At 36.8% G+C, this 15,048-nt stretch overlaps 1 protein-coding gene across 1 annotated transcript; it reads right to left on the bottom strand.

Annotated features, from left to right (window-relative positions):
• Window positions 1–5,457: 5,457 nt before the first annotated feature.
• Window positions 5,458–13,231, bottom strand: LOC121246793 (UPF0613 protein PB24D3.06c). The gene is made up of 9 exons (XM_041145075.1): window positions 12,877–13,231; window positions 9,488–9,564; window positions 9,205–9,310; window positions 8,575–8,667; window positions 8,397–8,462; window positions 7,125–7,270; window positions 6,618–6,726; window positions 6,222–6,286; window positions 5,458–5,971 (listed from the first exon to the last, which is right to left on the bottom strand). Exons 1-9 carry the CDS (start codon window positions 13,111–13,113, stop codon window positions 5,824–5,826), a joined length of 1,047 nt encoding a protein of 348 aa, XP_041001009.1. The 5' UTR covers window positions 13,114–13,231; the 3' UTR covers window positions 5,458–5,823.
• Between the last annotated feature and the right edge of the window lie 1,817 nt (window positions 13,232–15,048).

Below are 15,048 nucleotides of genomic sequence, written 5' to 3'. Positions count from 1 at the left end.
AGCTAAGTTGTTTTTTAGTGGACTTAAAGATGACATATGCCTTCCAGTGAGGATGTTCAACCCTCCAAGCCTTATCTCGGCCTACAGCCTAGCTAAGATACAAGAAGAAAATTTAGCCATTACCAAGAAAACCCATAAAGGAACCTCCCTTTGCCCAACTGAACCATGCCCAAAAATTTCCAAACTGGTACCCAAAAACCTAACAAAAAACAAACCCTACCAGTATAGAAAATCAGCCAAACTCAAATGCAAGATCGTAGGAAAAAAGGCTTGCGCTACTATTGTGAAGTTAGGTGGAGACTTGGTTACAAATGTCAGAAGCCTAATTTGTATCTAATTGAGGAAATCTATGATATTTCAGATGAGGAAAGAGCTGTGATGAGGGACTTAATTGTGAAGGAGTCTAAAGAACAGCTGCTAGAACTGAGCACTATAAAAGGGGACTTGCAATCTCCCTGCATGCTATCACTGGCACTGGAAACAAAACTATGAGGGTCAAAGGGAAGATTGGGGACTGTTGGATAATCATACTTATTGACTCATGTAGCACCCATAATTTCATTGACCTTGCTGTAGTGACTAAAACCAGGGTAAAGGTGCAGGATGATTAAAATGTTCAAGTTGAGGTGGCTAATGGATAATTGGTCTATAGAGTTGGAAGAGTGAATGAATTGCCCTTAGTTATACAAAATACCCATTTCTGTTGTGAAGCTTATGTACTTTTACTGGCTGGGTGTGATATGGTTCTCAAAGTAGTTTGGCTTCAGACCTTGGGGTCTATTTTATGGAATTTCCAAGAGCTAACTATGTAGTTTGCTAAGGCAGGATAGCCAATGGTGTTTAAGGGGTTACCTAGCTCGAAATTAGTGGAGATGGGAATGGTACCTAAGAACCACAGCATGGGGAACAAGGGAGTACTGTTACACTTCCTGGAACCTGAATAAAAAATACCTGAAATCCTAGCATCCCTCCAAAAACTCCTAAATCAATATCTTGACATATTTGCTGAATCCTACCACTCCAAAGATCCCATGACCATGCCATTCCCTTACAACCTGGAACTAGCTCTATTTTTGTGAAACCCTATAGGTACCCTTACTTTAAAAAATATGAGAAATAGAAGATTGTGAGGGAGCTGCTGACTTCGGGGGTTATTCAACTAAGTTAGAGCCCGTATTCTTCACCAGTGCTGTTGGGTAAGGAAAGTTGATGGCTCATGGCGCCTCTATGTAGACTATAGAGCTCTAAACAAAGTCACTGTTAAGGACAGATATCCCATACCAGTGGTGGATGAGCTACTGGATGAACTTAATGGCTTGGTTATATTCTCTAAGCTGGATCTCAGATCTTGTTATCACCAGATTAGAATCAAAACAACAGATATTCCCAAGACAGCCTTCTGCACCCACAAAGGCCATTATGAATTTCTAGTCATGCCATTTGGCTTAACTAATGCCCCCATTGACTTTCCAAAGCCTAACGAATCTAATTTTTAAACCTTCCTAAGACGATTCATACTTTTTTTTTATGACATTTTGATTTACAACGACAGTGAAGAGGAACATGGAAGACACTTGAAGATTGCACTGGACACTCTAAAACAGCATCAACTATATGCAAAAAGATTCAAATGTACATTTAGATGTGCTGAGGTGGCTTACCTAGGGCATTTGATTTCTGCCTAGGGGTTAAAACTGACCATGTGAAGCTTTTGAGCCATGTGTGAATGGCTTATTCCTACCATGGCGAGATCCCTAAGGTGCTTCCTGGCTACTGTAAGAGGTTTATCAAGGGTTATGGTGGGGGTGGCTACTCCCTTCACTGACATACAAAGAAAGGAAGGGTTCCAATGGTCTGCTGCAGCAGAAAAGACCTTCTATGACCTCAAGGAGGCAATAACCAACCCTCCATTTTAGCCATACCAAATTTCTCCCTTTCCTTTGAAGTAGTGTGATGCATCGGGAAAGGTTGTGGGTGTTGTCCTTATGAAAAAATGGCACCCCATTGCCTTATTTGGTCAGGCCTTGAAGGGTAGGGCCTTGAGTTTATTGACTTATGAAAATGAACCTTTTGCATTGGTCTTATCAATGCAAAAGTGCAGAACTTACCTCTTGATCAAGCCATTCATTATTAAAACAGACCATCAAAGTCTGAAATTCCAACTAGATCAGAAGGTGGGATCTACCATGCAACAGAAATGGATTAGCAAGCTCCTAGGCTATATTTTTTGGTGGAGTACAGGAAATGATTTGAAAATGGAGCAGTTGATGCTCTCTCCAGGAAGGGTGAAGATGAAGGCCAAGTGGCACTTTTAGTGATTTCTATCCCTACTTGGGACTTATTGGAAGAGGTGCGGCTCTATTATAAAGATGACTCTGAGGTGTAGAAACTCTTGTAGAAGGTGGATAAGGAATAAACTAATTCTCAACTATCAGTAAGGAAGGGATGTCTATACTACAAAAACAGACTATACATTCCTAATAATTTTGGTCTCAAGACTAAATTGCTCTACCTATTACACAACAATCCCTCAAGTGGGCATTCTGGGCTGGATAAGACCCTACACAAGGTTAAAAGACAGGTTTACTGGTCAGGCTTAATATATGAAGTTGGTGACTATGTGAAGAGCTATGATGTATGTCAACGAGTTAAACCTGAGAACTCTCTCTACCCATACCCTTTAAACTATGGACCCACATCACCATAGACTTCATTGAAGACCTCCCCACCTCACAAATCTTTAATTGCTTATGGGTGGTTGTAGATTGCCTAACTAAATGCTCTCATTTCACCCCCCTCTCTCACCTTACACTACCTCTACCCTAGCCCACTCCTTCCTTAAAAACATTTTCAGACTTCATGGCATGCCTGATTCAATTATTTCTGATAGGGATAAGAGCTTCACCAACAGGTTTTGGAGGAACTATTCAAACAACAGGGTGTGGAACTGGCATTTAGTATAGCCTACCATCCTTAGACAGATGGTCAGTCTGAGGTCGTCAACAAAACTCTTGAAAATTACCTACATTGTTTTGTAGGTGAAAAGATCAAAGATTAGGCCTTGTGGATTCCATTAGCAGAGTAGTGGTATAATACCACTAAACACTCCTCAACACAGATGATCCGCTTTGAAGCCTTATACGACTACCCCCCACCCCGCCTACTGAGTTACTTACCAAGATCATCACTAGTGGAAGCAGTGGACTCCACACTTAATTCCAGGGAATAAATCAAGTCATTATTGAGACAGAACCTTAAAAAAACACAAGAAAGAATGAGAAAGTATGCAGATTTGAAAAGGAAGGAAAGGGAATTCGTGGTGGGGACATGGTTTACCTGAGCATATCGGATCCATTGCCTACCGTTTGAAGCTTCCTGAGTCTGCCATGATCCATCCGGTGTTCCACGTGTCTCTACTGAAGAAGAAGTTGGGCAACTAAATAGATCCTATGACTCAACTGCTTCCTGTCAATGCCATGGGGGTGTGCAAACTCGAGCCCAAAGAGATTCTAGAATAGTGTCTCAGTCAAGTCAAACGGGAACCAGTGGTGGAAGTTCTAACTCGATGGCAGGGGCAGACAACGGAGGACGCTGCCTAGGAGCCCTATCACCGTTTGAAGGATGCCTACCCACACCTTGTAAGCAAGGTGTTCAAAACAGCGGGTCATTGTCACAAGCAACCCTAGGAATTAAAGAGAAAATGGGGAAGAATGAAGAAGGCATCGTGGGTTACATGGATCAGGGTAATACACTGATGATAAGTGGGTCGAGACTTGAAGTGGAATTTAGGCTTAAGTGAAGAGTTGAAGATGAAGTATTACTTAGGTTAAAATAAGAGTTGGGCCTTGGCCCAGTCTAGGATGAGTCAATCTAGTATTTGTCTTTTATGCACATGTTATATCTTCTCTATTGCATTTTGTTATGCTGAGGTGTCAGGTTAGTATCATGCTAGGGAATACTCCAGCAGAATTGCATAGTTTGTTATGTGTGTCTGTTCATATACTCTGTAATTCATTTCGAACGAATTATTGATGAATGCATAACTTTTCTACAATTTCTCCTTCATGAGAGGATGTTCCTCCTCTAAGTGCCCTAGAAAGTGTTACAACCTCAATATTAAATAATATACTATATTCAATCTGTTGTATCTATCTCTAAATTGTAGAAAATATTGAGCAAAAAACTGTAGAAAATTTAAAATACTATAATCATCTCTTCTCTTTTGGTGTCGTTTGGATAATGAGCTGAGATGAAATGAGTTGAAATGAAAATTGAAAATTGAATAAAATATTATTAGAATATTATTTTTTAGAATTTGAAAAAATTGAATTGTTTATTATATTTTATATAGAAATTTTAAAAAAATTGTAATGATAAGATGAGACGAGAAGAAACACTTTTTATATCCAAACAACCCCTAAAAAAAAAAAAGGAAAGGAAAAGAAAAACAAGCCCATGCATTTTCACTTTCTGCCTTCTGGCCTGGCACTCTTCACAGAAGTTCAAAAAAGGTTCATAGATCAAAAGCGAAAACGACAAAATGACGGTGAATGTTTAGATGCTTTCTCGCCAGAGCTCTAAACAAAATAGTTAGGCTTCGTTTGGAAACACAATTCATCTCAACTCATTATTATAATTTTTTCAAATCTCAACATCAACTCAACTCACTTTAACATCCAAACTCACTCTAAAAGCAGCTCTATATATTCCACGTGAGTCACTAAAGGTGTCCATATCATAGGATATATAGGATGCTTTAGAGAGAGCCTTTAGGAGCAATCCAAAAGATAAAAAACAGGTTAGAGCTGGAGCACGACTCAGTCATGTATGTCAGTAATGTGGTTGTATTGTCGTAGTCTGAAGAAGTTTCATCAAAGGCACTTCAAAGAAAGCAGGCATACAAGACAAAAATAGATGGGATGGATGAGTTTAAATGTATATTGTATATGATGCATGTTTTTTTTTTTCGTAATGGGATGTACGTGCAACTCTTTTTTTTTTTTATTTGTAATGGGATGCATGTTTTCAAACTCCAGACCTCCATTGGAAATTATGTCAAGCCAAAGGCTTTTGGCATATATGATGCATGCTTTTGTCCAAGCCTTAATGGTGTTATCATTCAGAACTCTGGGTATTTATTTAGTTGAGAAAGAAGTCAAGTTTCTGATTTTTCTGACTAGTTTTCGACAATACCATCATTTGCATATATATATATATATATATATATATATATTTATTTATTTATATATATAAAAGAATTTTACTTTTATTTCTTTGCCACATATTGCTAAGTTGGCATTTGATACTGTCTGCAATCTGCATGGGAATACCGGAACCTCATAAATCAACTGGACTAACATATTTACATGAGAAGGTGCGCGCGCGCGCGCCCATGTTGTAAAGCAAAGCATCACTAGAGAGAGAAAAACATGGCCACAATCTTCTAAAACGACAGAGTGACAATTCCCTTAGAGTCCATTCATAACAAATACAATCGGATATTACAAAAACTTAAAAACTTATATTACAAATAATAAACAATCGGATATAGAAACTACAAGACCATTCCAGAAAGCGAGAATCTTAACTTCAAACCAGCTGTGATATAGGAATTAACACCAACAGTAAGTTCTCTCTCTTCACAAAAGGCCGCAAATGCAAATTAAAACCATACGTCTAATAAATAGAATGAGATTGATTCCCGCAGCCTCTAATATCTATTTGAAAGAATTGATAATTTTGAGAGCAACTGAGAGGGGAGATAAATGAGAATAACGAGAGAAAAGAAGTCAAAGGTCAGAAAAAATACTAATAGGTGCCGTATTAGCTCCATGGATCATCCCACCCTTTAGGTCCCTCCCTTTTGACAAAATTAATTATGGCCTGGACAGCCTCATCGATTCTGTTAGAGAGGGAGTGATTCCCATGTTCGATTTCAGCTTTCTCTGCACCACCCATTGCTCTGCACAATCTGCATGAGTTCAATAAGGTAACGGCAGAAGTTCATTTGACCAAATCATGGATCACCTCCCTCACTCTATCACCACACACGCACACATAACAGAAATGACAATTACATTGTTTCAGACAAGTATATAGTCAACTGATACCAATCATACATGTCTCTAAAATATCGTATGGCAAGATTTTCAACCAATGTGAAGATGATATAACAAACATCATCACAGCAAAAGTGAAGAGTAGCAAGAAATTAATCTTACCTTTCAAGCAATGCTTTCTTATCAACATACTCTGGCATATACTCGTCTGCCATGGAATAGATAACCTGCAGAAATCGGATGGCATACCTCAATTGTACATATTATCACTTATTATGTACTTAACAAGGAAACGGCATCCTTCTGGTGTTTGCAAACAAAACGTATGTCTCTTGTTAGATGCAAGGACCACAAAGGTATAGTTACTGACTTTATATGTTTTTGTCTTGTATCCATCCCTAAAAGGTAGATTGAATAACTGATTCCAATCCTAATATAACAAATGGTTTCCTCATGATTTGATTCACAAACACCATAATGAAGTTACTTTTTGCATTGAAATACACTACCATACACTGCTGCATCAAAACAAGAGCATCCAAAACGGAATCTTTGTACCTGGCAAGGTGTGTTAGACATGTGGCTAAGTCTCATCCTCAACTGGTCATCGCTTAGATCAGAACTGAACATGTCATCATCCCCCATATATGCACAGAGGGAGTGATACCTACAAAGTAATTAGTTCTTTACTCTTTAGCAAAGTAGCAATGGCACTAAAACACACTCTTGCATATAGTAGCATCAATTGTGCCAATTTTCTAGTGAACATGGTAGAAATTGTGGAAACATCACAAGAGTGTTTTACAATTTCCTAAATATCAAATGTTTTAATATTCATGTTGCCTCCAATGTTTTAATATGTGATGCAAATCATGACTAGAATCCTCCACTACTGCTGGATGACTCATGGTAAACTTCAATTAGATGGATCCAAATTTTAGGACTGAAAATATTATCAGAGCAAAAGGAAAAATTATGAAGCTAAGCATTAGCCATGAACTGCCAATAACCAATTACAATCAAATCTTGATAGTCCGGATGGAAACACTATGGTTGTATACCAACCTATAAGCAGTTATTGGGGAAGTGGGATCTGCTTCCCTTGGCATTAATTCTGACCCTTGGCCTTCGCTTATCATGTTAGAAGCCAAGTCAATCATAGCGGCTGTTTCTGGAAGAGTTGCTCTATATTCCCGATCACTAACAGGAGCCTGAACATTGCAATTCTCATTGTGACAAAAGGTTGCAATTAAATGATCTCATAGGCAATGCCGAAATGAAAGGTCTGACAAAACTGTGAAAACTTGTTAGATAATATCATGACAAGTCACAGACAAGTCGTGTTGGAACTCTTTAACAGTTAACTGCTGAACAGATTTTCTTATCTTTTTCCTTGACAATCTACTTTGAGACAAATATCAGCCTTCTTATGTACATTCGTCAAATTAAACAAATGGGTTGTTCTCAGGAGGATTTATGCACTCAGACTAGCCAGTAAACTGTCATTCTTATAACTTTGATTTGACTACTACCTGCAAGATAATTGTTCTTCTCAGTCCATATATAAGAAGCAAGGTAATTGTTACTATTCCACTTCGTCCATTAACTGAGATAACCTTACCACTGCAAAGAGGCCAACAGGGCAAGGTGCAGAGTTAGTCCATCCCCCTCGATAAAAATACTTCTCTTGAAATAGCCCAAAAAGACATCTCTTATTTTGAAATAAAATCTTTCCACACTTACATAAATAAAATAAAAGGCTTGGCCATTTCCTAGCAACACAAGGCAGACGATTTGAGACCAAGTCATAGACTACTACGATTATATATCAGGTTCTACTATGGATTTCACAATTAGGACAAAAGAAAATACAGGAAGCCAAATGTAAGACTTGAATGAAAAAATGGACTTCGATTTTTAATTTCAAACCACATATTTCACTTCTAGCATCTCACATTGTATAACCTTCAACAGATGTTTCATATAATGTTCAAAATTTCATTTTATTGTTATTTTGAGATTATATCTCACCTTTGTGGGGGTAGAATACCCCTGTTTTGAGAAAGTTTCTCGATAGCAGAGATATATTGCAGCACTAGCATACTAGTAACACTAAAGAGTAACTGCCACCAACATGGACTGAAGTAGGATTCAGACGCAAAATTTAACAAGGTTAACAGAATAAGCCTTTATCTTGGCTAAAAGCTACTCATTCACTGCACAAATCATATAAAGCCAAGATGCAACAACTAATAGTGTACTCCCAAGGGAAAGTGATATAGATCTTTGAAGCTTTTACATTAAAAACAGCAGAGCAGGGTATGGATGGGTGAGTACCTGCAATATGGCTGCACGGACTGCTCTCGAGCATGCGGCATTTGTGCGCATATAATGCACAATATCCTAGTTTCATATCCAAAGAAGACAAAGTAAAGTTTTAGTCCTAAGAAGTTCTGGTGGTGAATGAGCAAATGAACCTCAGATCCAGTTAAGTTTAAATGTAACCAGTACTAACCTGACAACCAGTACTATGCCCCAGAAGTACCACACCTTCTGAATCTTCTTTGTTTATTAAATGACTGATCAGCTGGTCAAGCTCCATTGCATCCTTCAAGGTACATGGTACAACATACAACATCATCACACAACAAACAGGTAGTGCAAACGAACATCCCCCCTCCCCCCAAAACAAAGTCAAAACCAAGGTCCATATATTAATTTCAGACAGAACTAAGTCTGGAAATAAAACTCAGCTGAATATATAAATAATCCATAACCTGAATAATATGTACCCATATAAAATATCCTTAAAGATCTGCTGTGGAAAATCCATGTCTATCTCTCAGTTCAGGGTTTTGCATCGCACAATACATTAGCAATGGGCAGAGAGAGGAAGAAATGTGAACTTTTTATCTATAGTGTAAAAAACCCCATTACATGAATTTTCACATCAAGATAAAACACAAAATTAAAAACATTACCCTAATACTTCTCTTAGAAGTATTGGAACAGTTAGTGATTCAAACGGAACAAGCTAATCCAACCATCCTCACAGCATACTACAAAACAGGAAATAATGCAAAGAGAAAAAACTACCAACGACAAAACCAATTCAATAGACATCATTTACATTAGATGGCATTACTTGTTTCAAGCTGGAGGTGCCATATCCACTATATGAGGATGACAGAAGTGGTTGAACAAGTGCCCATTTCTCGTTCTCCAATGCAATTGCAAGAGGTTCCAAGTACCTGTCAATCAGATGAAAGAATGGTAAATCAAGAACTTTGGTTTTAAATTCTTTTTTGACCATTTGGAACCATTTCCAAAGAAAGACTGAGAGATGTCAGTTCTTCAAGTATTCAGAATTATGTCACTTCAATCAAACTAATTATGCTAATTGATTACACCAGCAACATAAAACATACTCAGTCGCCAGAAAACCGTCAGTTAATCCACCAATAAAAATTACTTGTTGTTTATGATCGCCTGTTTTGAATGCAACCTGCATGTTAGGGAAAAAAGTTGAAAAGTTAAAAAAATAAACATAACAGCACAGACGTTTAATCTCTCCTGAGGAGCAAAATCACAGTTAAGTCACAAATAGCAACACAAAATAGATAATGCCATGCATGTCATGAAATTAGCGCGAGATGAGCCTTCACATATGTACACATGGCCACACACACGCACACATTTTATGTTGTGCAAATAACAAAATTGGTGAGCCATGAGATCTGCCATCACATTATCATTTAGGTCTACAACAGCTCCCTCCCTCCCTCCCTCTCTCTCTCTCTCCCTCAATTGATGCAAATGAACCATTTTAAGTCTTCCATGATCACAATAGAGTGATCATCATGTATGGAAAACTAGATGTCTTGGCAGTACCTACCTAAAACGGATCGACACTGAACTTTTTTCAACAGTATTATCGGAAGGTATGGTTAACCATTGTTATTCATGAGCGTTGAGTCAATGTTGGTTATAAGGTATCAATGACCCACTGTTAAAAAAAAGAAAAGAAGGTATCAATGACCTAACAAGACCAACCAGACCAATTTCATTGTATAAATATACCCCCTCTATTTATTAGGTTAGAAGAACAACACCCCTCTGCCTTGCACCTTGCACACCAATCAAAAATCTCCAAGAGCTACACTTCATTTAGGCCTCGTTTGTTTTCATAGATAGATGAGATAAGATTTTTTGAGATATGTGTGAATAGTATTGAGATATGCTGAGTATAGATGAAATAAGATAAAATATGTGTTTGTTTATAGAGATGAGATGGGATTAGTTTGACTTTTTTGTGAAGTATTTATGGTTGTGGGACCCACAGCCATTTATATCAACAATATTATATTACATATGCGCTGAAACGAGATGAAGCCTGCACATGAACAGTACAAATATTTTTGCCTAACATTTCGGCATTTTCCCGGGCAGTGTTGCATTTTGCCTTTTTTTTTTTTTTTCCTGCATCCTTTATTAACCAATTATGTGTAATTATTTTTCCTTTTTATCAAATATTTTGCTGAGTCATTAGAAATATTTGTAAGAAAAAAAAAACACAACCTCATTTAAAAAATATTACACATAATTAGTCTTAAAATATATTCCTTTTATCAAATATTTTACAGTCATTTTTAATATTTTGTAATGATTTTTGCTACTCGTTATTACTACACCAAACATTCATTAAGAAAAAAGAGAAAAAAATAAAAATAAGTGTGATGTATGGATGATAAATAAATTTTTTTTTTAATATTGGTGGGACCCACTTATAATTATATTATTTTTTTGTAATAAAATATTGCCAAAATGGTTGAAGCCCGTGCATGAACAGTAACAACAAATGGTTTTCCTAGGTGTTGCTGTATTCTAACCGTACAACACAGTAACAAGTACCAAGGGTCAGATGCATTTTTTTTCTAACCGTACAGAACAAGAACCAGGCAGACCAGCTTTTTTTGGGTATAGTGCATTTTATAAACAGTAATAAATTAATGAGAGATGAGATAAGATGAGATTGAAAATGAGTGTTTGTTTTCAGAGATAGTCTAACCATACAAAACTTAGAAAAGTTTTCAGAGTTTTTAGTTTCATCCCTGAAAGCGAACGTGGCCTTAGAAATTGAGGGCAAGACCATTGTGGTCAAGCATGACCTTGTTCTAGGCTCTTAATCTAACACCCTGGATTGAGGTGCAAAGTGCCATATTGGTTCTGTACTAGTTAGGACTGAAGTTTTGTAAGGAATCCAAAGAGCTTCACTTGTAATGTTGACTAGTATTTTTTTCATATAAACACAATTGTGGTTGGTACTTTCCTTAGATCAGTAAAACTGATATCATAGTCGACCTAGTAACACCATGTAGCACAAGGGCACTGCAGTGTGAGATAATCCCTACCGAAGAGGAGATAGATTTATGTGGGGGACATTGTAAACTTTTGGTTGGTTAAGACCCACATCAGGGGGGAAGAGGGGGGGGGGGGGGGGGGGGGGGGGGGGGGGGGGGGGGGTTGAATTACTATACAAGTGAAGTGTATTAACTACCAAGTCTTTAATTGGTTCTTTACAAGGTGAAATTGGACCTCGTATCAATTCCAATGAATTCCAATTGTAGTCTTGACTAGTGCTTTTGGAGTACGTGTGCACATAAGACTAGCACTGTCATTACATTCTAGTTGTTTGTCATTGAAAACCTTGTCTTCCTTTCCTACATGGTGTTCCACCCCATCATAGTCCATAGAGGTGGGCCCAAAATAACCTCTGGCACAAGTGCCTCGAATAAAAAACCATGGAGATAAACTGCATAGTATTGGTCGGGGAAGTCAACAAGCACTTGATGTCCGATCAAAAGGGCCAGCACCCTTGATGAAAGGGCTGAAATTATGATTACTGGGGTCAGTTGATTGTTTCTAATTTGTGTTTCGTTGCTGAGAAATCAAGGCCCAAATAGACCACAAATGGACCACCATTGGCCATCAAAACCCAACCCAAACTGTCAAGTGGACCGCCATTGGTGCCAATGCAATTCAGTTTCTGTGCACCGAGTGGTCAGTTTAGAGGGTGGCTATTGAAGGCCAACACCCATCAGCTCAGCCAGCCATCGGACACCTACTCTGAAGGGTTCAGAGGTTTGCACTAGTGAGCCATAAGGTGTCCCGTCACATTGGCCTCTTTCTGTCAGTTCATGCAATGAGGCATTTTTAGGTTTTCCATGATCCCAAAGCTTATTTAAAGATAACCAAAATTAAGCCTTTCACCCCAAATTTCTGGCATTCACTTCAATTTCCATGCTAGTAGTAGCAAAAGAGTATCTATCCTCAACCAAGGCAAAACAAAAATTTGGAACGAAAGAAACTTTTTCAAAGTTGTTTCAAGTGATTTAATTGCAGAGTCCTAACATCTCTATTAGTCGATGGCCCAATAGTAAGCTTAACATCAAATCCAATCGCCACCAGGAACCCCTCTAAAAAAAAGGCGATATAGAATCTGCACAAACCAAGTAAGATATTTACTTATAAAATTGGAAATTCTGACTTCTTTCATTTTTGAAGCGTCCCACAACCAGTTTTCTTCAGCTGGAAATGACCCGAATTGAAAACAATAAAGAAGGAAAAATATACTTTTCAATCCCCCCAAACGACATCAATTAACGCAAATGCAAAAATTGTCAAAATTAACACTGAGATCGAGTTCACAAACCAAATCAAACCCATCAACACCATCCCGACCCAAAGAAAAGTAAGTTTCTAGATTCTAAATCAATCAAATTCATTAAACAAATGATAGATTTTTTTTTTCACTGACCTGAATAGGCTTGGGCCCATACTTAAAGAGAACACCACGCCACTGGTTTTTCCGAACAACTGGACCGGTACCGTCAGCACCGCCACCACCGACGTTGGAGTTGCTGCCCATCTTGACACTCCCGGGCCGGTCGGACCGGCCTCGCACAATGCCAGAAAGCCAAGAAGTCGTCGTCGAGGACGAAGAAGAGGTAGATGTGGAGGACAGAGAGGTGGCAGAAGAGTGAGAGAGACTCATATCAACGGGCCTAGTTCCCCCACCATAGCTCTCAAGACTCTTTTGGTTCTTGCATAAATAATGACAATCATGATATCTTCTGCGGTACGTTGAGCAGGTACGCTGAGCAGGTTAAGGAAAAGAAAGAGTTGTGCTAGAACTAGAAGCAAATCTCTAACCACCATATCTTTATATTTTATATTAAATTGGTGTGAGATTTATCTCTAAAATTTTTCTAAAAGAAAATTACAAAAAATATAATTCTCCGTCGGTTATTGATATGATTTATTTGAAATTAAAATTTTAAATTTAAAAAAAAATTAATAAAATGAGTTTTATAAATAAAAATACAGATTAAATCTAAATTAAATTGTCAAACGATTCTGAATTATTAATAGAGCATTCGATTATGTAATTTTTGTCAAAATCTAGCCTTTTTTATTTAATTAAATTTAGCTATGAAGCATATAATGATTATTTTATACAATTTAATTTCTATATATCCACGTTGGATTATCTAAAAATTCTGCTAAATCATTAGAATAATATATATTTATAATTTCTTTATTTCTTCATCAAATATTTCTCATTTTCAATCCACCCTACAGTAATTTTGCCAATATGAAGACGTTGTTGTATTTTAGAATCAAGAAATAGTTTGGCAACCAACATAATTAGAACATTCTCAACAAATTGTTAAGAATGCTCATTATTTCAAAATTATAATTTTATAATTGTTAAGTTGTAATATTAGTAATTCTCATTATACTTATGTTTTTATTATTGAGATTGTAATTATGGACTTATGCTCATGTTTTTTTATTGAAAAAAATCTATACTCATATTTGTTATTGTAGGGTTTGTAATATTACTTTTATTATAAGTTAAAATTTGAAAAATATTAATATATATATATTTTAAGATATTGTGGTTACTAATAAATATAGATTTTAACTTTTATGTGAAATTATGTTAATCACATCAAATCAGTTATACGTGTCAGTCAACCTATATACATGAAACGATTTTAAATAAGTTGTGTCATATTGTCATATTTATAATTAATTATTAACCGGATCAAAACGAATGATATGCCATAACTCGTTATCTAAATGAATTGGGTTAAAATTTGACACGTTTAGCTTAACGAATCAGTTCGGATTGATTTATATAGTCAAATATTCATGATTTAACACAACCGAAAACACGAATTGCTATTTCTAGTTGTAATGCGGACACATGTCACGTATGATGGGCTTGCGAGTGGAGAATTTAGTAAGTGCGTGGACAACAAGATAGAAGAGTTTGGTGGCGCGTGCAACGTCGTATGGAGTTAACTCGCCAGTAGCTATATATTATTACAAATTTGAAAAAGAAAACACTGGTGACTAACCATGGTGTTGAGTGCCAAATGTTCTAGTGGGCTTTGGCAGCGCATGTGAGGGCGTATGAGATCGGGTCTTTCATAGATCCGATGATCTATATCTTACAAACTTGATTCTGAAATTTGGTTTCAAAATGAGTAACAATGAAGGTTGGAAAGTATTGAGTTGTAAAAAAAAGGAATGTTGGAAAATTTCCCTAGCAATGATAGGCTTGCCCAAAAAAAGAAAAAAAAATATTGCTGGAAAATATATGCAAATAGTCCATAGGGAACATGTGGCTCTAATACCCTGATGAAAATAAAATCAAATAAAAAAAAAAGTAGATTGAGAAGAGAGAATTTAAGAACTACATCTTTTCTTTCTCAAGTGTACATAAATACAAGACATAGACCTCTATTTATAGAGAAAGAAGCCAAGTAAAATAAAGAAGTTTTATAATCAAATTTATATACATCAAGTTAATCTAAATAGTATTCTAATCAATTTTGATTTTATAATTATGAAATCATATAAAGATGAGGAAAATTGGTATGGGTTGTTTCATTAGCACATTTGGAGCCCAAAAATAAGG

This window comes from Juglans microcarpa x Juglans regia, chromosome 1S (assembly GCF_004785595.1).
Source record: "Juglans microcarpa x Juglans regia isolate MS1-56 chromosome 1S, Jm3101_v1.0, whole genome shotgun sequence".
Lineage (NCBI taxonomy): Eukaryota > Viridiplantae > Streptophyta > Magnoliopsida > Fagales > Juglandaceae > Juglans > Juglans microcarpa x Juglans regia.
Note: the sequence above shows the minus strand (reverse complement) of the source record. Positions and strands in the feature narration are given on the sequence as shown.

Excerpts from the sequence above, each read along its gene's own strand:
- LOC121246793 (XM_041145075.1), bottom strand. The coding sequence starts at position 13,113 with ATGAGTCTCTCTCACTCTTCTGCCACCTCTCTGTCCTCCACATCTACC. Across the intron at positions 9,311-9,487 it reads GACGGTTTTCTGGCGACTGA|GTACTTGGAACCTCTTGCAA; the intron begins GTATGTTTTATG and ends TCTGATTGACAG. Across the intron at positions 5,972-6,221 it reads AAGAAAGCATTGCTTGAAAG|ATTGTGCAGAGCAATGGGTG; the intron begins GTAAGATTAATT and ends GAACTCATGCAG.